This window comes from Anolis carolinensis, chromosome 4 (genome assembly GCF_035594765.1).
Source record: "Anolis carolinensis isolate JA03-04 chromosome 4, rAnoCar3.1.pri, whole genome shotgun sequence".
Lineage (NCBI taxonomy): Eukaryota > Metazoa > Chordata > Lepidosauria > Squamata > Dactyloidae > Anolis > Anolis carolinensis.
Window position 1 is genome coordinate 115,808,693 of NC_085844.1, and position 24,788 is coordinate 115,833,480.

Consider the following 24,788-nt stretch of genomic DNA (forward strand, 5'->3'; position numbering starts at 1 on the left):
TGTGTGGACACTGGATCAGGCCAGATTAAAGTATGATCCAACTGTCCACACCTCAAAAACACAAGGATCACAATTGTGGTTTCCCTTCTGTTGGATTACAGTATTTCGCTGTGAAACTGGCTGTACACCATGTGTACTGCTGGAGTTGCAAAGTGAATCTGTTTTGTCTGATTTATATTGACATCGCTTAGGTCTCATTGACTATTAGAGGTGTATTTTGCTGAATGCGATTCTAAATAGCAGAAATGATTATTCATTCTTGATGAAGATGTTAACTGGCGAGAGACGTTGAAGTATCTCGGTGGAATCCATTCTGCAAAATGCTTGCTTTAGAGGGAAAAGAATCAGCCATCCCTGGAGTATCAGTACCCTTTCCTTTAAATCAAAATCAATTGACAAAAATCCAAGAATATATGTTTGTTAAATTTACTAGTCTCTTGATATCAAACATATCGATTTATATTCTGCCTTTCACTCACAAGTCAAGAAGACAGCTATGTATTTGTACAGCAGTGTCAGCAAGGTGAAATGAATATATTTTCTTGCATTAGAATTAATTTGATGTCAGAGACTAAACCTTTTTTTTTAACTGTACTGTCCATAGAAGGCTGAACTGAGGTAAAGGTAAAAGTTTCCCCTGTATAAAAGGTAAACGTTTCCCCTGATGTTAAGTTCAGTCATGTCTGACTCTGGGGGTTGGTGCTCATCTCCATTTCTAAGCCAAAGAGCTGCGTTGTCCGTAGACACCTCCAAGGTCATGTGGCCGGCATGACTGCATGGAGCGCCCTTACCTTCCCGCCGGAGCAGTACCTATTGATCTACTCACATTGGCATGTTTTCGAACTGCTAGGTTGGCAGGAGCTGGAGCTAACAGCGGGCGCTCATTCTGCTCCCGGGATTTGAACCTGGGACCTTTCGGTCTGCAAGTTCCCCTGTAAAGAACATACTATATTAATGTATATGGTCCAGAGCCTGAAGGAGCACATCATGAAATTTTGGATTCCTCTAGTGCTCAAAAGGGTTATGCCTTTGCAGCCACCGCTACGGCAACATGGAAGTGATGACATGTCACTTCCATTGCTACTGAAAAGATTTGAAATTGGCACCCTTTTCTTGAAAAGAATTGCCTGTTTGACAGGTTCTGCATAGCAATCAGAATGAAAGTGATAGAGCCCATGTATTCTACCTCTTCATACCACACGTGAGTGCCACACATAGAAGCCCATCCATGACATTAGCAATTTTATGAATGGGGTATTAAAAATAAAAGGAAGTAGATGGCTTCACATCATACAGGCAACGAAGGTCCACAATGTTAAAGCAATGGTATTCCCTGTAGTAATTTATTGATGTGAGAGCTGGACCATAAGGAAAACTGACCAAAGGAAGTTAGACGCTTTTGAACTGTAGTGTTGGAGGAAAATTTGAGAGTGCCTTGGACCACAAGAAGATCCAACCAGTCCATACTCCAGAAAATAATGCCCGACTGCTCACTGGAGGGAAGGATATTAGAGGCAAAGATGAAGTACTTTGGCCACATAATGAGAAGACAGGAAAGCTTGGAGAAGAGAATGATGCTGGGGAAAATGGAAGGAAAAAGGAAGAAGGGCCGACTAAGGACAAGATGGATAGATGGTATCCTTGAAGTGACTGGCTTGACTTTGAAGGAGCTGGGGGTGGCGACAGCCGACAGGGAACTCTGGCGTGGGCTGGTTCATGAGGTCACGAAGGAGGAAAGAGGAGGGTTTTAACCCAGTACGGTTTCAGTCTGATAAAAGGTAAAGATTTTCCCTTGACATTAAGTCCAGTTATGTCTGACTCTGGGGGTTGGTGCTCATCTCCATTTCTAAGCCGAAGAGCCGGTGTTGTCCATAGACACCTCCAAGGTCATGTGGCTGGCATGACTGCATGGAGCGCTGTTACCTTCCCACCAGAGTGGTACCTATTGATCTACTCACATTGGCATGTTTTCGAACTGCTAGGTTGGCAGAAGCTGGAGCTAACAGCGGCCACTCCCGCCGTTCCCGGGATAGTTGCAGTCAATTTGGAAATGTGGCATATCTATGGAAAAATCCCCTCTATACTAACCAGGACCCTGCAATATCATTTTGCTTGCAAAGAAAGAATAAGACTGAACATTGAAGGCACTCTCACAATTTAGCACAAAGTTGTTTTTCTGGTCTAGATCTCAGAGAACTACTCCAAAAAGGTCAGTATTTTGAGCCCCTTTCTCCCATCCACTAATCCAAACAACTGGAAGAAGAAGAAAAAAACACATACTGTATTAAGATTCCTTAGGTTTTGGTGGAGACATCAAGGTTTCTTGGAGTAATAACCCAATGAAGAATGTGAACCAAGGATGGGAAACATGTGCCTCTCCGCATGTTGTTGGACTGCATGTCCCAGCATTCCTGGTGAGGAATGATAATAATTACATTCCATATCAGGAGGACTCCAATGTTCCCTCACCAGTTTAAACAAACATACATGGATATCAGAAAGGTTTGGTTTCCCCCACCCCAAATGGCCTTGGTGAACTTCTGACAGTTGTTTGAATTTTGGACAATTTTTTTGGTGTTGTTCTTCTAAGTCAGACGGCCAGTCTATCTGAATTGTGAATCTAGTGTCAATACAAAACTTGTGGCAATTGAATAACTGGCAGTTGTTATTAAAATAACTCTGCTGGGGAGTACAACTAAATGCCCATCCTTTCCAGCCCTACCTCCAGTCTCTTCTAAAGCCTAGGTAAAAGGTAAAGGTTTCCCCTGACGTTAAGTCCAGTCGTGACCGACTCGGGGGGTTGGTGCTCATCTCCATTTCTAAGCCGAAGAGCCGGCGTTGTCCATAGACATCTCCAGGTCATGTGGCCAGCATGACTGCATGGAGCGCCGTTACCTTCCCGCCGGAGCAGTACCTATTGATCTACTCACATTTGCATGTTTTCGAACTGCTAGGTTGCCAGAAGCTGGAGCTTACAGCGGGTGCTCACTCTGCTTCCCAGATTTGAACCTGGGACCTTTTGGTCTGCAAGTTCAGCAGCTCAGCGCTTTAACACACTGTGCCACCAGGGGCCTAGATAGCATGGTTTATCTGTGGAAGGATATACTCAGTATGGACCACCAAATCACTTGGATTTTTCAAAGCACCAGCTTATATTGCAGGAAGCATAATGATGACATGATGGATAAGAGAATAATCCTTAGTTTTTGCTCCCTCAGTGGAGATCCGCACAGAACATTCCTTTACTGGAATCTTTTGGGAAACTCTTGGCTTTAGGGGATATTGATATAGTGGAAAGACTAAAATGATTATAATTTGTAGTACGCTGCACTGTCAACATACAAAGTGCTTTGAAGACTGAAAGGATGCAACTTTCAGTGTTGCAATCTGGACACTCTGCAGTATATGAGGTGTAGCTAATTATACTACATAAATGCAGTAAATGTAATACTGTATGATAATTATGTTAGAAGATTGCAAAGGTCCAGTTTACATATTTTCATTATGTAAATTATATTTAATCAAACTGTTGCAGATTTAGAAGTGCAAGCATCTTTAATGGATGTGGGGGTGTCTGAATATCAGTATAAATACCAGCACTTCACAGCAGAAGAACATCTCACTCAGCTGACGGTCTCTGATCATCTCTGCTGAGGTCTAGGTAAAAAACCTTCCTTCCAGCTCCTTAGGAACCTTGCGTTGAGTGATTTTTTTTTATCACAGATACTTCAAAATTATGGTTTGGAGGGATGGCTAGATTATTGCAGTGTGTACCTAACAGTATGTTTCACCTCAGTGATTCAAACCCTTGTGTTTAGTGATGGTATTCCCAATATTAAATGAAATGCCATAAATATGTAGAAAGTGTAGCTTGGGGAGGTGGTTAGATTATAGCTCTGCGTTTCTGACCTACAATATGCTTCATGTCCATGAGATGGGCTGTTTAAATATGGTTGAAAGAACCTTGCGACAGAATGCACAATGCTGAAGGGTTTTTGCTTTTCCCTTAGGCCTTTTGAACTTCATCATGACTACTCTGCCTGAAGTCAATGCCAAATTTGCTGTTGACGTTTACCACTCATTGAGGAAGGAGCACCCATGTGAGAACCTTCTGTTTGCCCCTGTGAATGCTACCTCTTCTCTTGGTCTGCTTGCCCTTGCATCTGGATGTGAACAGGCAGCTGAGATCGAGAAGGTAGGCATCAACAAATAGAAGGAATGGAGACCACAGACTGGTTTGACTGGCAAACAGCCTTGCCATTGCTACTCTTCATTGTATCATCACATCCTTTTTGTATTACAGCATGTCCATCTTAGACCAGTGACCTTATCACATGAGCCAGGCAAAGAATCCTGCTTCACTTGGCTTCCATTGGAGCCAGCACAACATGGGCAGGTTCCCATGTTGGGAGGGAAGTGACATACAATGCTTTCACTCCAGTTGTGGGTGTGGCCTTCGCCGGAAGTCCAGAAACATCATGGGATGGGCGGCATGCCCATCTGTTGCTGGATTGGCGGGGAAGTGTTCTAGGATGTTTCCCAAGGCTCATCTGATGGGGTTCTTCAAATTAAATTGTAATGAAAGGCAGAACTGAGATATGCAATGTAAATACAGTAGAGTCTCACTTATCCAACACTTGCTTATTCAACGTTCTGGATTATCCAACGCATTTTTGTAGTCAATGTTTTCAATATATCGTGAGATTTTGGTGCTAAATTCATAAATACAGTAATTACTACATAGCATTACTGCATATTGAACTACTTTTTCTGCCAAATTTGTTGTCTAACATGATGTTTTGGTGCTTCATTTGTAAAATCATAACCTAATTTGATATTTAATAGGCTTTTCCTTGATTCCTCCTTATTATCCAACATATTCGCATATCCAACATTCTGCCGGCCCGTTTATGTTGGATAAGTGAGACTCTACTGTATTGGCAATCAATGTAAGCCTTTATCAAGCTTTATTGCCACCCAAACGCCTTAAGTTACAGAACTCAATGTTTTTCCCCAAGGTCAAGAATATTATTAACAGCTAAAACATAGCAATAGCACAGAGGTCTACTTTATATTGAAATAACTATGTGTCTTACATCACTGCTTCTTAAATTGTGGGACCAGACCCCAAATGTGGGTCCTCTTTAGCTCAATATTGTGGTCCCAAAAATTGACATCATTAAATGTTTCTGAACGCCACTTAGTGGCTGTTTTAGATGGATATGTCGTGCAGTGTTTACAATGGACTTCTTCAGAAGATGCTTCAGTTGTACAGTAGAGTCTCACTTATCCAAGCTAAACGGGCCAGCAGAAGCTTGGATAAGCGAATATCTTGGATAATAAGGATGGATTAAGGAAAAGCCTATTAAACATCAAATTAAGTTATGATTTTACAAATTAAGCACCAAAACTTCATGTTATACAACAAATTTGACAGAAAAGGTAGTTCAATATGCAGTAATGTTATGTTGTAATTACTGTATTTACGAATTTAGCACCAAAATATCACGATATATTGAAAACATTGACTACAAAAATGGCTTGGATTATCCAGAGCCTTGGATAAGTGAGGCTTGGATAAGTGAGACTTTACTCTATTTCATAAAAAGAAGAATCTGCTGTTTAGCATGCCTTGCAAATGCCAAATTGTTATCACTAAATGTTTGATTTTTTATACCTATTTTATATATCTACACATTGGGGGTCACATAAACATTTCTCAGGTCAAAAGGGGTCATGAACAGAACAGTTTATGAAGTCCTGTCTTACACTATATGGATTATACTCATAAATCTTAACCTATATAGATGTTTTGTGTATTCCCTGAAGTTTCCTTTTCAAGCTTTTGCATGAGAGTCTTATGTTGTACACAGATTTATAAAAACTGTTACTTTAATCTCCCTTCTTTTACAACATTTGTGCATTTCTATTGAAAAGCATATCTGATATTTTGATTACGGTATATAGTGGACTCGTAATCTTTTGAATAGTTTGAATAGTTCTTTTAGCTTTTAATTTATTATTTATTTTCCTAAAAATCTCACCTTATATTACTATGCTTTAAAATGATTATGCATGGAATAAAATCTGCACCATATATGGCTTTCTTCAGTGTGTGCAGACTATATTTCCGTACATAAATATATAGAAAATGAACCTTTCCTCAATTTCTTAGACTCAATGGTTCATTGTTGGTGGATACTTATTATCATGCCAAAAGAGTTCGCCATCAATGTGGATTATCAAATTGGCATGATTCTGATAAGGTACCGTATACATGCTTCATAATTCACAAGATTGTAATACAGGAGGACATCTATTTTGTGGTTAACTAGATACGCCACTTTGTAGTATAAGGGAGCTAGAACCCAAAGAAAGCATAGAAATCAAGGTAACAAATGTATGATTTGAAACTCAATGTTACAATTTTTCCCAAGATCCTGCACTGGGATGAACTGGAAGAATGTGATGGATCCAAACACAAAAGATATATTTCCGCAGCCAGAAGCTTTGGAAGATCAGCAATCACACTAAAGGTAGCTACTTGAAAGCCTAAAGATGATATGTTGTCGAAGGCTTTCATGGCCGGGATCACAGGGTTGTTGTATGTCTTTCGGGCTGTGTGGCCATGTTCCAGAAGTATTCTCTCCTGACGTTTCGCCCACATCTATGGCAGGCATCCTCAGAGGTTATCCATACCTCAGAGGTTATCCATACCTCACAACCTCTGAGGATGCCTGCCATAGATGTGGGCGAAACGTCAGGAGAGAATACTTCTGGAACATGGCCACACAGCCCGAAAGACACAACAACCCTAAAGATGATAGTTTTGTATATCGTCTACCATATTTATCCAAACCTAATTTGAAAAGCATCAAATAACTCAGCACGGAATTCCACAGCATTTGCAAAGAATTATATCTGAAAGATATCATTTAAAAATATATATATATATATATATATATATATATATATATATATATATATATATCTACTAGCTGTGCCCGGCCACGCGTTGCTGTGGCGAAGTATGGTGGTATGGGAAATAAAGTATTGAGGAATTGATGGTAGTTAAGGTAAAGGGTAAAGGTTTTCCCCTGACATTAAGTCCAGTCGTGTCTGACTCTGGGGGTTGGTGCTCTGACTCTGGGGGTTGAGTCTACACTGCCATATAATCCAGTTGAAATCAGATAATCTGTATTTTATAGGCAGTGTGGAAGAGGCCTGATTGAAGTGGCCCTGGGCTGAGTGGGTTGCTAGGATACCAAGTGGGTGCTTAGCCTTCTAACTGATAGCAGACCAAGTGGGTGGAGCTTAGCCTTCTAACTGGCAGCAATTGGATAAAAACAATTATTCCTCTCCCTCTAATTAGGACTTTATATTTCTTTTCTTTTTGTTGTATGAACGTAGAGGCATGGATGAGGGGTTGTGCTGCCAAGTTTAGTGTTTCTGGGATGTGTAGTTTTGTTGTTTTTTCCTAGGCCGAAATTTCATTACCCTTTTATATATATAGATATCTCTATCTATCTATCTATCTATCTATCTATCTATCTATCTATATATATATTGTTACTAGTTTTTAATTCTGTGGTTGTTTTGAATTGTATGTTTTCTGCACTTATGTTCATTATTCATATTATGTTTAAGTTGTAGTATGGTTTTAAGTTGTTGTATGGTTTCCTTTGCATGTTGGAAACAGCCCTGAGTCCCCTGAGGAGATAGGGCGGTATATAAATAAAGTATTATTATTATTATTAACAGTCACATTCCCAACAAAACATTTGTGTATGAAATTGAATTCAGTTGCATTAATATTATATGGTTATGAGTGCATTGTTTGCATTCCTTCAGTTGTGTTATGCAGAATACATGCCAGATATGTTTATTAGATATTTTGAATAGTTGAATATGACTTTATGCAAAGAGGATTTGCCCTTTCCTTAAGCATCTTTAACTTGACATGACTATTAATTTCTATTATTTTCATTTCAGACACAACAGGCACAACAAAGAAGTGAATCCTGCCCCAAGGCAAGACCCCGTCCTGAACCAGCATGCCAAAGACCAAGAGCCCGTCCTGAGCCCGAGTGCTCTCCTTGTCCTGAAAGAGTAAGCACAATTGAGTAAATATTTACTTTTCATTAAAAGGTTTAGCGGTTTTCAATAAGCTGCTTCTTGGCAGGGGATTGGACTGGATGGCCCATGAGGTCTCTTCCAACTCTATGATTCTATCAAGAAATCTTAACAGAGCAGCAATTTAAGAGCTAGTTCTATCATTGACTCATGTTTTAGGAATTAAAATAACGTTTAAGGGCAGCTAGAGCTAACCCTTCTTTTTTCATTATTAGAATGTTCCAGATTATGAGTGTGAGTCACCCGAAGGAGTCCATACTGCATTCAGCAAAATCCTTGCAACCCTGAATGCACCCAGCACCAACTATACTCTGAATTTTGCCAACAAACTCTATGGAGACCATGTCATTGACTTCATTGAGGTAAGTCTCTGATTTTAAATTCCCTGATGGGTCCATTGCAGCATGGGGACCAAAAACACTGATCATCAGGACTTGAGTGAACTCTACTTCTAGTGAAAACCACAGATGTCTATTATGAGAATGAATCAAAATACGATAAACAATAATGGTCCAATATGTGAATTGAAAGCAGTATGTATATTAGAGCACCATATACATATCACGTTATCTAAAACATAACTATGTCCTCTGAAATCATATAGGATTAATACCAAAATATTATTTATCTAAGTATGTCAAAGACTGTTAATACCAATTTATGTTGAATCCAGTTGAAATCCCTCCAGGATTATAAAAATACGGAGACTGTTTGATTCTAATCCGTGGTTAACTCGGTTGAAATCTATAGGAAATCCTCCCAGAACTACAGAGACTTGTATATTTACTTGTTTGCTTTGAAATAATAATAATAATAATAATAATAATAATAATAATAATAATAATAATAATAATTTTATTTTTGTACCCCGCCACCATCTCCCCAGAGGGACTCGGGGCGGCTTACAGATATAAAACCAGCATACAGTAATATCAAATACAAAAACACACAAATAAATTTAAAAGGCATTAAAAAATCACAATCATTATAAAACACATGAAAAACACAGCAATAAAAACATAAAATGAGCTGGGCAAAGTGCACTGAGTGGAACTTGTATACAAGAAGGAAGTTAAGGTGCTACAAGGTCATGGGAAGAGCCTTAAACTTAGATAAATAATATTTTGGTATTAATCCTATATGATTTCAGAGGACATAGTTATGTTTTAGATAACATAATATGTATATGGTACTCTAATATACATACTGTTTTCAACTCGCTTATTGAACTCTACTTCTATCAACAAAACTTAGCCTTGTTTCCTCAGATAATACAAGGATGCTTTTATTACAGTGTTTCTTTTTTCTACTAAGTGCTCCCTCAGCAAAAGCTTTATAGACCTTTAGATGACTAGTAGAGATAGTTAGAAACTAGAAATACCTTTTCTCTGCCTGGTCTTGTTTCCTGGAGCACTTTGTCCACAGATGTCAATCGAGCTGTATACCTCTCTTGACTTTTAGAAAGTTGATACGAACTTTTCTACTTCACAAGTCATTGAGATCAGTTTGCAATATTCCTAATGATTTTGTAGTCAAAGGTTTCTATATTTCCTTTTTAATGTATGATCTTTCTCCCACCCCACTCCTTCTGTCCAGAAATTTATTTACTGTGCTCTGAAATTGTACTGGTCAGAAGTGGCTGAAGCTGATCTGAAGAATGCTCCCGAAGAAGTGAGGAGAATCATAAACCTTTGGGTTGAGGTCAAGACACAAGGTAAGAATACACCATCCACCCATCTTTAATGAAACTTTCTGGTTGTTCAAAAAAGCACCAATTAATTGTGCAGCCAGAGTGACTGAAAAGTCCTAGCTTTTTGTTCCTATTCTTTTCAAAGAGTTGACTAGTAGAGATGTTGGGAGTGGTAATATCAAACATCTCAAGATAACCATGCTGATTTATGCTTTCCCCAAATCGCAGAGAAAATAAAGTTAATTTGCTATATTTGAAGTGTTAAGAGTAAAATGTAATGGCTAAAAATGCAGTAAACCAAATAAAGTGTTGTATTCATTTCGTTGCAAGGTAAAATCAAGTGTCTCCTCCCCAAGGGCAGCTTTGACTGTCTTGCTCAGCTCCTGAAAGTGAACGCTCTCTACTTCAAGGGAGAATGGCATGTGAAGTTTGACAAAGCACTCACAGTAGAAGCCCCATTTTACCCACACTGTGCAGATGCGGTGAGTTATGTATTATTTATGTACATAGCTTCTGTCTCTCAGTTTTGCAGAGTGGAAAAGAATAACTTTGCAAGTTCAATGTTTGTGGAAGTTGTGGGAATCGTAGGGAGTTTGGTATGCTCTTCTGCTTAGATAATTGCAGCTGCCATTCAAATAAAGTTAAAAGTGCTAAAGTCTCATTTTGTAGCAATGCAAATTACGCAGAGGCACAAGTAGCCAGCCTTGTTGCTTCCAATAGGATGGTGGACATCACTACTTTTGACAGGGCATAAGTGATCATTTGGATAAAATCTCTCTCCCGTCTACTGTTTTTTTTCTCTAGTATTCCTACCTGTTTTAGTTATGTATTTCATGTCAAAAGAATAAAGAAGTATAAAACTTATAAAAATAGAGGGTTAAATAATTTTTGACCAAAAATAGGCTATAGCGACCACATTGTCTGTAGCTTTAAACAATTCTTCCTCTGTACATGAGGCAGGACATTGTGGACAAAATATGTATGCGGAGTTGTTTGTTCTGCTCCACAGTCGCACAAGGTGGAAGATTCTTTACCCTGTTTCCCCGAAAATAAGACAGTGTCTTATATTAATTTTTGCTCCCAAAGATGCACTAGGTCTTATTTTCAGGGGATGTATTATTTTTCCACAAAGAAGAATTCACATTTATGGTTGAATTTTTTAAAAATGAAAATTTATTATCTACTGTACAGTAGATAATATTATCTACTGTACAGTTGTCATCACAAACCAGCGTAACCAAACTGTGAATCCTTTCAAGAATTTCTATATTATATTTTATTGCTATACTGTTTTTAAATTACTGTTTTAAACTTCTGTTTGAATGTAAATTTATGTTGTTGTTGGGCTTGTTCCTGTGTAAGCTGCCCTGAGTCCCTTCTGGGACATGGAGGTGGGATACAAGAATAAAGTTATTATAATATTATTATTATTATCTCTTGTTACTACCTTTATTTCCATGTACAACGATCTATGGTATGTACATTTACCGATTCTGCATGCTTCCAAACAAAAACTTTACTAGGTCTTACTTTTGGGGGAGGCCTTATATATAGCAATTCAGCAAAACCTCTACTAGGTCTTATTTTCTGGGGATGTCTTATTTTCAGGGAAACAGGTTAGGTAGTGCCATTTTGCCAGGTTGTCTTTTGATCTGCCCACTCCACTTCTGAGTCTGTTTAGGGACTTCCAAGTTGCCAATTCTTGGTTTGCCCCTGAAGGAAGACCCTCGTGGGGGGCCATCCAACTGGAATGTCCTGGCTTAGCTTCCCAGAGAGACACTCTTGTTGTTGCTAGGGGAACATTAAGAGGAGTGGTGGTTCTCATGAAGTTTTTCCTTGATATGAGTCTACTAGGAGGAGGCTGATAGCCATGTAGAGTATGACTTTCACAGTGTTCAACCTTATTTCTCTCACAGTTGGCAGCAACTTCCCGTCACACATCGGGGGGGGGGGGGGGGACAATGCCAGGTAGCTTATAGAATTTATCCACAGATGTAGGTTTAAGACATCCCGTGATTATTCTGTATGTTTCATTCAATGCTATGTTCACGTGCTTTGCATGGACAGATTTGTGCCAAACAGGGCAGGCATACTCAGCAGTTGAGTAAGACAAGGCGAGGGCTGATGTTCTAATTAATTTTGGGTCTGCACCCCATGCACTGCCAGTAAGTTTCTGCAGGATGTTATTGTGTGCAGCTACTTTGTGCTTGGTATTCATACAGAGTTTCCTATATGTTAGTGTTCGATCTAAGGTGACACCAAGATGTTTAGGATGGAGACAGTGTTCGAGCTCTTGGCCTTACAAGAGTTTTAATTATTAAACATTGTTAGTGGATGGAAATGATAGTTTCTTGCACAGGAGGGATAGTTTCCTGTGAGTCTCCTTCGAGAAAGATAAAGCAGGGTATAAATAACATTTAAAAAATCTGTTGCTGTATTCCTTCAAGATATTTCTTATTTATAGCGACCCTATAGAGGAAATTGATCAGGAGGTTTTCTGGCCTGAGAGTATGTGACTGGCCTAGTTGGTGTCCATAACTGAGCAGAACATTGAATTGTGGTCTTGAGTCATAGTCCAATGCTCAAAATATTACACCACACTGTGTCTCATAGTTACTGATTCAAAATAAGCAATGCTTATCATTTCTGGAACTTATTTGTTGGTTATATTTTGGATATTGTATGCCTTTCTTGTAGTGTTGCACATATTATGTATCATGCGAGAGGTGATTTAAAAATGCTTGATAGCTGTTGACCTTTATTTTCATTTTTGATGTACAGAAAAAACAAGTACTTGGAGTAAATCTAACAGAGTAGATTTATATAGTGATGACTATTTACAGAAGTGTTGTTGAAGGCTTTCATGGCCGGAATCACTGGGTTGCTGTGAGTTTTCCGGGCTGTATGGCCATTTTCCATAAGCATGTTCCATAATGCTTATGGAACATGGCCATAGAGCCCAGAAAACTCACATCAACCCATTTACAGAAGTGTTTGTTTATAATCAATAGTGGGTTCCATGGGCAAGCAATTGGATCTTGGTCTTGGTTCAATAATCTCAACATTGTACCCTATAACTTCAGGTTCATATTCCCCAAAATAATATAGTTTACACAATGAAATCAAAAGGGTATCTCCCTTTTACATTTTACGTTAACCTGTTATCTCCGTATCTCTTTTCAGAAAACTTGCTATTCTGTGCAGCTGATGAACAGGAAGGGTATTTTCAACACAGCTACCTTTAATATTTGCGAAACTCAAGTGCAAGTGGTTGAGATCCCCTACAAAGACCATGAACTGAGCTTGTTCGTTTTGCTCCCACTGGATTGCAGCCAAGAAGCCCTTGAACAGGTAATGCATCTTCTCCCACATTTCATTGTATCCATCTGTCTGACCAAAATCTTTATGGATCTAGCCCATCTCTGATCATCAAACAATCAGACGATGTTGGTGCAAGGGTATTGAAATGATCTCATCACAATTGTATATTTGTTCTTCTAGCTGGAAGATGCCCTGTCCCACGAGCATCTGCTTGACTGGTCCTGCCACCTGAAGCCCGAAGAGGTAGATGTTTTCATCCCCAAGTTCAGCTTGGAAAAGAGCCTTTACCTCCATGAATACCTAGCTCTGCATGATCTAGCTGATCCCGAGAAGGCTGATTTCTCTCGAGCTACATGCACAGACGGAGTTGCTCTTACTCTGCTGGTCCATGATACTTTCGTTGAGTTCGATGAGGAGGGTGGTGAAGAGGCAGCTGCTAGCCCACGTTGCCGGGATAGGCGTCAAAATCGGGAAGTCCTGGAGTTTGTGGCCAACCATCCCTTCCTGTATTTTATCCACCACAATTGTACCCAGAGCATCCTTGCCCTTGGCAGATTTGCAAAACCAGAATAAAGGAACTCCTGCGATCCATGTAGGGAAACTAATGGAACACAGATACGTTTTTGACCATGGCAGTCCTCTGGATCTTCTTGCTCTTTGCTTCATTCTCTATAATGCAATTCATTCAAGAGATTGGAGGAAAGAGACTTTTTACCTGGTGGTGGGCTTGATTCTCATATTGGGACAGAGCTTTGTGCCCCGTCTACTCTGCATTTCTTTCTCTGGCCATTTATATCAGTTCAGCTTTTTGTAGAATAGCTTTCCTCCTGACCTCGAGAAATGGCCTTAGCTTTTTTAGCATGGCAGTTATTTTTAAAAGTTTGCAGTTTGGAAAGGGGAGGGAACTTTTGTCTCTTAAAAACCTTTAAAGAAACATAATATCCAGAGGTGTACTTTTACCTGGGACTTTTACCTGTTCTGGGAGAGGTGCCTTAGGATAGTTTTTGTCTCAGGATGGGTTGTTTTAGTGAAATAGGAAATGTGGTGGCATATGTCATTCACTTTGAAATCTGCTAATCTGAAATTTACTGAATTCCAATTCCAATTTGTAGTGCAAAAAGGCTTAGTCTTACTTTGTGGTGGGATGCCCTACCTCTTGGACTGCCAACCTTCCCTATCATTGTCTAAAGTCAGCATTAGATGGTTATTAGACTTCTTGGAGTAAGCCTGGTTGAACTGGGTGGTTCTTTCTTTTGTGTAGACACATATGGATTTGTGCTTTTAAACTGTAGACTTTAACTTCAATTTTTAACAGGGAAAACATTGTGAGTGAAAATCTTTCTTTGTAACAGGAAACTGTTGTTTTCCTTTGAAATATGTGGACCTCAATCTCTCTCTCTCCTCCTCCTCCTCCCACAACTCAAACTGTATTTTGCCAATATCTTAATAAAGAAAGCATTTAATAAAACTCTTGAGTATAGCATTTCTTTGGCAAAGTGTGAATCCTAATAACAAGCTTGTCCACCTAATGTAAAAAAAAGCCCAGTCAAAAGGCTTGCACAAGGTATGTTCAGATAACTAGTGTAAATTAGGGAATATCATCTTTGGTCACTTATCATTTTCCCTAGGTCTATTGCAATACATCTAAAACCATTTTTTTAAAAAAGAAATAGTCATCCAAGAAATTGAATACATAATAATAATTATGTGATGTTCTGTTTTGAAGTTGGGAGGCATGGCCACTGGAGCTGAATCATAGAATCACAGAATCAGAATCCTTGAGTTGGAAGGGAACCCAAAGGACATCAAACACACTCCCCATCCATTCAATACAAGAGCTCCAGCTCCAGCAGTAGTTTCCAACCTTCGGTCCTCCAGTTGTTTGGACTTCCAGAAATCCCAGCTAGCTTACCAGCTGTTAGGAATTGTGTGAACTGAAGTCCAAAACACCTGGAGGACCAAAGGTTGGGAACCACTGACTAGAGCATCCCTAGCAGGTAGCTGCCCACCCTCTTTTTGAAAATATGAATAGAAAGAGATCCCACCACCACTCTAGGTAATTGGTTCTGATAAGAGCAATGCCTGGGTTTACTGGTTTTGAGAAAGCTCTTCCAGGCAGGAAGTAGGTTCTGGATGAATGGGACATTAGAATTTGTGCTGTTCTTGCTTCTGTGAAAAATCTCTCAGAAATCTCTCTCTTCTCTGGCATGTATCTCTGGAATTCTTTTTTAAACGAATTTTTATTTTTTTAAAACACAAAAAATACATGCCGTACACATACAAAACATTTACACTTCCCACCACCAACACGAGGATTGTTTTCATTTACATATTCATTTCTTTTTGAGACAATCTTTATATCTTTATACATTTCCATTCTATATACTATATAACATTATTTCTTATGATCTCCGGATTGATTCATGATATAGTTCTTTACCCTTTTCCAACTTTCTTCCATTTCTCTCGTTCTATTTTCATTAGTTTTTAAAACATTTAACTTCACATTCATAATTTAAAATTCCATTTGCTCCACCATATATTGGTAACATTTATTTACTGTCCATTTTGATTTATCTTTCCACCCTAATACTATTACTGCTTGTGCACATTCAATTATTGCTTCTTTTACAGTAGAGTCTCACTTATCCAAGCCTCGCTTATCCAAGGTTCTGGATTATCCAAGCCATTTTTGTAGTCAATGTTTTCAATATATCATGATATTTTGATGCTAAATTCGTAAATACAAGAATTACAACATAACATTACTGCGTATTGAACTACTTTTTCTGTCAAATGTGTTGCATAACATGATGTTTTGGTGCTTAATTTGTAAAATCATAACCTATTTTGATGTTTAATAGGCTTTTCCTTAATCCCTCAATCCAAGATATTCGCTTATCCAAGCTACTGCCGGCCCGTTTAGCTTGGATACGTGAGACTCTACTGTATTTCCCTTTTATTTCCCTTTCCTCTCTTTTCCCTAATACCGCTATTTCCTTTGTTATGACCCACTCATTTCCTAGTATTTGATTTGACTCATTTTGTATAGGTAAAGGTAAAGGTTTCCCCTGATATTAAGTCCAGTCATGACCGACTCTGGGGGTTGGTGCTCATCTCCATTTCTAAGCCGACGAGCCGGCGTTGTCCATAGACACCTCCAAGGTCATGTGGTCGACATGACTTCATGGAGCGCTGTTACCTTCCCGCTGGAGCGGTACCTATTGATCTACTCACATTGGCATGTTATCAAACTGCTAGGTTGGCAGAAGCTGGAGCTAACAGCGGCTACTCACACCGCTCCCGGGATTTGAACCTGGGACCTTTTGGTCTCCAGCTCAGTGCTTTAATGCACTTCGCCACCGGGGCTCCTTAGGGTTTTTATAGTCTGCCAAACATATTGTACATATTCATAGTGTCTCTGGAATTCATGGGAGCTCTCCCTTTGAAATCTCTGCCTTCGCTTTGCTCCGGTAGAAATCTCTTTGCAATCCTGGAATTTCCTATTTGCTTCTGGGGAGCCATTGTGGAAATTTCTTCGCTTTTTGCTTTGCTGTTTGCCTATATTTATTTTTCCTAATTTGTAAGGCTGTCATCTACAGTGCAAAACATGGACTTACTGCTGTTCTACAGGAGTTCAAACAAAAAGACATATTCACTTGAAGGCATGGGTGCAGGCAAAAAGGGCCTGTGTGCAAAGAGCAAATCGAATATGGCTTCTGTCAGCCTGTTGTAATGCCAATGTCAGTAGAAGCTCGGAAGAGTCTTCTCCATGCTTCTTGGTGCTACTGAAATGTTGTCAGCACAGAGTCTACCGAAGCCAGCAGATGGCGCAGGGCTACTTCTAGTGGGACTCAGTGCTGGCAGCACAGAAAATAAGCCAGGGAGGATACTGGAGCAGGGAAATGTCATGGTAAGGGATCCCATGACAAACCATGGTAAGACTGGTAAGGTTGAATAATTGCTATATGTAAGCCGCCTTGAGTCCCCTTTAGGGTAAAGAAAAAGTAAAGGTAAAGGTTTCCCCTGACGTTAAGTCCAGTCATGTCTGACTCTGGGGGTTGGTGCTCATCTTCATTTCTAAGCCGAAGAGCCGGCATTGTCCGTAGACACCTCCAAACAAAATTACTGATTAAAACAAGACTTCAGGAATGAACAATGAAATGACTACTCTTTCAGATTTTAAAGTGGAAGGAGATTAAATATTTGAGAATCACACTTATGAAGAACTATGAAAAAATCTGGAAAGAAATTTAAAAAGACATAGGCTTCATCTACATGGACTTAACCCAGGACAAGACTGGCCTCAGTTGCAGTTACACATATTGTTCTGGATCCTTGATGGATATTGTGAAAAAAAAGTGATGCTTTACAAAAACAATTTGGAAAAAAATTACTCTGTTAATTTGTTTTCAGAGGAGCCCAATTTAAATAATAAAAAGTACAAATATTCAGTGAGAATGAAACTTTTGAAATTTTTCATTCTTATGTGATGGAATAAAAGAAAGAAATAGTTTTAGGCATACTCTGCACCAAGAGACAACACAAAGGAAAATGTAAGCTAAATGTAATAATTCATTTTTATACCCCTTTTATTACTTTGATCTCTTTCAGGGTCATAGTGATTTTAAAAATTTAATCATGCTTACCCCAAGATTAAATCATATCTACTTCACAGGAATGAACATCTTAATCCAAGAACAAATATGTTGCAACATTTTCTCTCCATCGAGAAAAATTATTTTGGTTTTTTGCACATTTTTGTAATGATTTTTACACTTTTTCCCAAATCTTTGTTTATTCATGTATTTAATTTATATTCCAACTTTCTCCCAGAATGGGACTTTAGGTCTTTTTTCTTTTGAAAAATTCATTTTTTAAACAATGAATAAACAAACAACTATAAGCAAATGACTTTTTGTGTTTGAAAATATTGTTTGTATGGAAACTATTCCCCTACCCTCACAAAACATGCATTACCTCCATTTGTTTTGGCAGGAAAATGACAAAATTTGAAAACATATGCAGTCGTTTTGCAATTTTCTTGACTGGCCGTTACAGTATGCTGGGGTATCCCTGCACCCTTTTTTCTGGTAGAAGATTAGAACTTCTGCTAGTATTTGTTATATCCCTATTATACAGTATATACCCATTTATAAGTTGACCTCATGTAGAAGTCAAGCACAAGTTTAATGGCCAATAGTAAGGATTTCGATATGTCCCATGGGTAAGCTGAGGCCCATTAAACGGACAGAGGGAAACACTGCAGCAATCTCAGAGGGACAGTTCTGCTTGGCTGCCACCACCACCATTTTTCCAGCCAGGCATTCGAAAAGGTCAGAGAAGAAAATAGAGGAGATCAGTGCCTCTTCTAGATTCCCCTGGGATGGACTTACCTCTTGCCTTTAGCCATTCTACTCGCAAAAGGGGGTGGTTTCTTTTTTGATAAGAGTGAAGGTATAGTACTTGCACTGACACATGGATAAGTTGACACAGCTTTTTTGTCTCAAGCTTTTGACAAAAAGTTCTAGACTTATACATGAGTGTACTTTACAGGGCTGTTTGTTTCAGATTGCAATTCTTGTTCGGTCTGGCATCACCCTCTCCTTTTTAAAAGAACTCTCCCAATGTCCTTTTCAATCACTCTCTATGCCGTCACACCCAGGCACCTTTTAAAGCTTTAAGATGTGCTTCTTCCTTTGCCCAGGTGAACTGCGGGGTCCTTACTTAGAAGCTCTGGAAATCACAGTAACCAAAGGCACTTCAAGTTGAACAATCCAACAAAATTTTATTTTCACAAAGTCCTTGGCAGACTTGGCACATGTAATTAAGGTTGCAAATATAAACAGTCAACTTATAAAATCTTGCAGATGTTCCTTTCTTGCTTTTCCCTTTTTGTGTTGTCGAAGGCTTTCATGGCTGGGATCACAGGGTTGTTGTATGTCTTTCGGGCTGTGTGGCCATGTTCCAGAAGTATTCTCTCCTGACGTTTCGCCCACATCTATGGCAGGCATCTTCAGAGGTTGTGAGGTATGGCATACCTCACAACCTCTGAAGATGCCTGCCATAGATGTGGGCAAAACGTCAGGAGAGAATGCTTCTGGAACATGGCCACACAGCCCGAAAGACATACAACAACCCTGTTTTCCCTTTTTGTTGCTGGGTTAACTTCCACCAAAGGCGAAGAGATCCTGAGATCCTCTTTACCCTAGCCCTAAGCTGCTATCAAAAAAGTCGATAACTATCTAAGCTCAAAGCTAGTTTTGAGGCGAAGTTGGTAGGGCTTCTTCCAGTGGCAAAGAAATCCGGAGATGTTCTCTGCCCCAGTGCCAAGCTACTAATTTTAGAAAGAACAGGTCTTTCCCTATCTATGCTCGGCACTGGTTATAAAGGCAGGTCAGTACTTACGATGGCCTTTACAGAGTTGGCCGGGCTTGGCCACACAAGCACATCTAAGTTGTTTTTTCTTCAGTCTAGAAGGCAGAAGAGGCTTCTCAAAATGGAGCCTTCTTTCCCCAGGAAAAGGGGCAGTCTCCAGAACAAACTGATACATTTGCAGGCTGCAAGCAGCAAAGACTTTGCTGAGCTGGCTACAAACTCTGCTAATAGTCTAACTATCAGACTGCTGCAGAATCTGCAGCAACCCTGGAGCAAATGCAAACAGGTGCTATTTTCTACAGCTATGGAAAAATGCAAACCAAACCTCTGGGGGACGGAACACTCCCTTATTTCCCAATGAGAAATAAAATAAAATTCTAAACATATCTAAGTTTGATCTGTAACTGTTCAACACTAAAACTGTCCTGTATAACTACTGTTGTTCCATTCTTGCATTGGCACTAGTTTAATATGCAACAACGGCCTATTGCAAATGAGGATTAGCAGCACAAGACACAACAAAACAGTTGTTAATGGTGACAACTTATATTGCCATTTCCCCGCCCACCGAAACACATATTTAGATTTGCAAGATATGTTACAAGCAGTCTCTATTTTTATTTTTTTGCATCATTGTTTCCTTTGTAAACAACAAATCAGAGTCTGATGGGTGTTGCCACTATCTCTGTCTCTCAGGAATTAGGGAATCTCATCAGTCATTTCACTGCTGCCAAAGGGACATTATCTCCAAGATCAGACGATTGGATGAATGTGTTTACAGATCTATCACAATGGAAAATGATGAAACCAATTTAAAACAAAGCTTCATTTTGTTAACTTTCCATTTTAAATACATAAGCCTAGTTTTTCATCCCTTTTTTTAGGACTGAAAAATACCCCTTTGGCTTATACTCGAGTGAGGATCCTGGTTGGCTTATATTTGGGTCAGCTTATACTCGAGAATATATTTATTATTTTTCTCTATTATTATTGGTATTGTTACATTTATTATTTTAATCTATTATTATTACATTTATTATTATACTCTGTTATTGTTGCTACTTTACATTTATGTTACTCGATTTTTATTATATTATTAATACATTTATTATTTCACTCTGATCTTATTATTATTATTACATTTATTATTCTACTCTATTTATTATTACATGTATTATTTTCCTGTATTTATTATTATTATTACATGTATTATTTTACTCTATTATTATTAAAAGGATACATAAGCACATTTACACTGAAGAAGATGAGAATAATCAGAGTTAGACAGTTTTATCTTAAATTAGAGATTGATGTAAATATTCAAAAACATTTAACCTACTGATGCCTCTATTAATGTAATTTTTTGGTATCTATTTTTATTTCTGAAATTTACCACTCTCGGCTTTATACTTGAGTCAATGATTTCCCAGTTGCCTCGGCTTATATTCGGGTCGGCTTATACTCGAGTATGCCCCAGAAAGGACATGGCTGTTAGTAGTCTCCCAATCTCAAATGTTCTCTTGGGGCCCCTGGTGGCACAGTGTGTTAAAGCGCTGAGCTGCTGAACTTGCGGACCAAAAGGTACCAGGTTCAAATCCCGGGAGCGGAATGAGCGCCCGCTGTTAGCCCCAGCTTCTGCCAACCTAGCAGTTCGAAAACATGCAAATGTGAGCAGATCAATAGGTACTGCTCCGGTGGGAAGGTAACGGCGCTCCATGCAGTCATGCCGGCCACATGACCTTGGAAGTGTCTATGGACAATGCTGGCTCTTTGGCTTAGAAATGGAGATGAGCACCAACCCCCAGAGTCGGACACGACTGGACTTAACATCAGGGGAAACCTTTACCTTTACCTTTATTTTCTCTTATTTTTTAAAAACAAGGCAACACTTTTATAATCAGTGCCTTTCTCTACCTCAAATTCTTTCCAAATCCATAACTAGCAAATTGGACAAATATGGAATAGGTGGGAGTACAGTAGAGTCTCACTTATCCAACATAAACGGGCCGGCCGAATGTTGGATAAGCGAATATGTTGGATAATAAGGAGGGATTAAGGAAAAGCCTATTAAATAACGCATTAGGTTATGATTTTACAAATTAAGCACCAAAACATCATGTTATACAACAAATTTGACAGAAAAAGTAGTTCAATATGCAGTAATGCTATGTAGTAATTACTATATTTATGAATTTAGCGCCAAAATATCACGATGTATTGAAAACATTGACTACAAAAATGCGTTGGATAATCCAGAACGTTGGATAAGCGAGTGTTGGATAAGTGAGACTCTACTGTACTAGGAGATGGACCCATAATTAATTGAAAAATTATGCGCAAAGAGCTGTCCTCAGTGGCACAACTCCAAATTGAAAGAAGATCTCAAGTGGAGTGCCATAGATTCTGTCCTGAGGCCAATGCTTTTCAGTGTTTTCAATGATTTAGAATAGATGATGGAGTCGAGGGAATTCTTTTCAAATTTGGGCCCGGGCTGTGGCGCAGGCGGGAGAGCAAGCCAGTGCAATTAACTGCAATTAACTGCAATGAATCACTCTGACCAGGAGGTCATGAGTTCGAGCCCCGCTCGGAGCCTATGTTTGTTTGTCTTTGTTCTATGTTAAAAGGCATTGAATGTTTGCCTATATGTGTAATGTGATCCGCCCTGAGTCCCCTTCGGGGTGAGAAGGGCGGAATATAAATTCTGTAAATAAATAAATAAATAAATTTGTAGATGATACAAAGTGGGAGGGGTAGTTAAAATATTGGAGGATAAGAACAGAATTTGAAAGGTCCACAGAGTGTCCACTCACAGGTTCTTTTTTAAAGAAAATGTGAAATTTCAAGATTCCAAGTTAAAGCAATCAAAAAAGGAGGCCAAAGAGCAATGGCAGCAGAAGGAGCATCAAAGGGCATGAATAGACCACTCACCTGCATACCCACACTGAAACATCAGAATATTGCACCATTTCCCATCCCACAGGGGGGGGGGGGAATCCCATTTCTAAGTATTTCTTAGTACAGGAAATGACTGGAGTCAATTCCACCCCATTTGTAAAATCCACTCACTTCTACATATTGCAGAAGCAGAGTCCCATGAGCAAGTCATGGAATGGGTTGGTCATTGTTTGATGGGAACCCTAGGATTCTGTTTTTCAGGTGTGTAGAAACAGAAGACAACTTCTGTCTGATGAGGTCCTAAAATGCATTAGTAGAAGCATAGTCTCCAAGGAGGAGTATAGGCTGTGATTTCATCCTGTAACCTATGACCTCATCAGACAGGCTACATATGATGCCTGTTATATGCCAGTTCTGCAACGGAGCCCATTACATCTATTTACAGGCAGGGAGGAATCTTTTTATAAATCCCCAGCTCTGGTTCCAATATAACGAAAGGAGCTGACACCAAATATAATGTATCCACACTCCACTCTACTCACGCTCACACGCACGCACACGTATGTGAGAGGTGAGGATATACCGTTAGATTTTAGATTTTCTTTTAAAATGGTAGCTGCCACCAACCTAAAATGTCTTTAGGATTTTTGTTGTTAAATGTGTCTGAGGCAAACTTCTCCCATTCCCTGCCCACACTGTTTCTACCCCTGACTGCCAAACTGATGTTCACTATGAGGCTTTTCTGTGGTATTTTATTGTTGTATTGCTGGAACTTTTATTAAGGCTTCTTGATGGAAAATATACACTGTGGAGGCTCTTGAAAGTTGAAAATAGAATAAAAATTTATTTTCTTAAAAACAAGTAAATGATTACTTCAGAGAGGTTCATAAGCGTAATTGGTTACAGACGTTCTTCAGCTGAACTTAGTTGTATGTTTCAGATTACTTCACTTAGATTCAAAGAGTTCCAACCAACCAATCTATCTATTGGTCACAAAAACACCCTCTCTCTATTTGCTGAGAATAGTCACGAGTTCCCCTGGGTTGTTAATTAACTCTAACCAAGAGTCCTTCTATTAACCAGCCCAGTAGTGAGAGACAATCCCTTGAGTTATCTTTCCCCCCAAGAGATCCAAAACTGCCTGACTTAGCCTGTCAGTTTCCACAGCTTTCAGTTCTCTCTCACACACACACACACTCCCAACTCCAAAACCAAACTGCTCTCTTCAAACCCTCAAACAGAACTCTCTGGATGTCACGACCCAGGCTGCAGAGCACCAATAACCATACACAGAGGCCAGAATCTATCTAATATCTTTATTGTAGGAATATATAAAGTTAATAAAAACAAGTGTAGAAAATAGTCCAGAATTAGACCTTTCAGGAAAGGTCAGAATTAGTCCAAAAAAGCAATGTCCAATAAGAAATATTAAGGTCCAAAGTTGTAATCCAATAACCGAAACACTCACTTTGCCAAGCAAAGTGAGGGGAGATGACAAGGTCCTTTAGTCCATGAAACTTGAGCGAGGCTAGGAAATAACTTGATACTTGAAACAAGGCTTGAACGTGGAACAAGGTAACTAGGAACAAGAACAAGGTCCGTGGGATAACTTGGTAAAATCCGTGGTACAAGGCAAGGATTGGTTCTGGGAAACAAGGCAAAGTCCGTAGGTAAACAAAGGCTGGGAAGCAAGGCGAAGGCTGGATAGCAAGGCAAGGCTTGAGCGAGAGCGAGGCTTGAATCGGAGCGCGCTGTCCAGACACGACCCGCTCCGTAGGCTGACGAATTGACTCCGCGAAGTTACTACGCGGGTAAATCACCTAAATAGAGTCTAGCTTTCCCGCCGAAGCAGTTCTCTGGGAATCAGAACCGAAAGCTAACTCTGAGACCAGATGTGAGACTCCCCAAAGATTCTCACGAGAAGCAGTCTTAATTGGCCACATTCTTAGCTGCAATCCTCGCACTCCTGCGCGAAGCTGAATCCAAACTTCTCTGTTGTTTACAAAACTCCCGGCGCAAGAATACGGGAGAAGTAGGCTCTGGGCTTGTTTGACATACTTCTGGGAAACAACTTTCTTGCAGGTGCAAGGTTCCCAGATCTGCCTGGGAAAGATCTGGCTGAGAGGAATCCAGTTCAGACTGGGAAGGTAAAAAACCCAAGTTTTCATCTTCATCAGGAATTACAATGTCCTGTGCAGGACTACAAGGCCCATGGGTCATCACACTATCCCCCTCCTCAAGGCCCCTCCCAAACTGGGGCCCTCTCCCCGAGGCGCGAGGTCGTGGTTTGGTGGGATAGGTCTGATGAAAGCGACGGGTTAGATCAGGAGCATGGACTGTGGAGGCGTCTTCCCAAGAGCGTTCCTCAGGG

General features: G+C 39.6%; 1 protein-coding gene across 1 annotated transcript; it reads left to right on the forward strand.

The window, feature by feature from the left end:
- Nucleotides 1-3,551: 3,551 nt before the first annotated feature.
- Nucleotides 3,552-14,612, forward strand: LOC103279744 (serpin B3). Its single transcript, XM_062977660.1, has 9 exons — nucleotides 3,552-3,661; nucleotides 4,011-4,195; nucleotides 6,438-6,536; nucleotides 7,993-8,109; nucleotides 8,349-8,495; nucleotides 9,730-9,847; nucleotides 10,154-10,305; nucleotides 13,007-13,174; nucleotides 13,325-14,612. Exons 2-9 carry the CDS (start codon nucleotides 4,028-4,030, stop codon nucleotides 13,715-13,717), a joined length of 1,362 nt encoding a protein of 453 aa, XP_062833730.1. The 5' UTR covers nucleotides 3,552-3,661; nucleotides 4,011-4,027; the 3' UTR covers nucleotides 13,718-14,612.
- Nucleotides 14,613-24,788: the final 10,176 nt, after the last annotated feature.

Bases quoted from the DNA above. Each gene is read 5' to 3' on its own strand.
- LOC103279744 (XM_062977660.1), top strand. From the start codon at position 4,028: ATGACTACTCTGCCTGAAGTCAATGCCAAATTTGCTGTTGACGTTTAC. The intron at 8,496-9,729 runs GTAAGTCTCTGA...CCTTCTGTCCAG, and splicing joins ATGTCATTGACTTCATTGAG to AAATTTATTTACTGTGCTCT. The intron at 9,848-10,153 runs GTAAGAATACAC...TTTCGTTGCAAG, and splicing joins GGTTGAGGTCAAGACACAAG to GTAAAATCAAGTGTCTCCTC.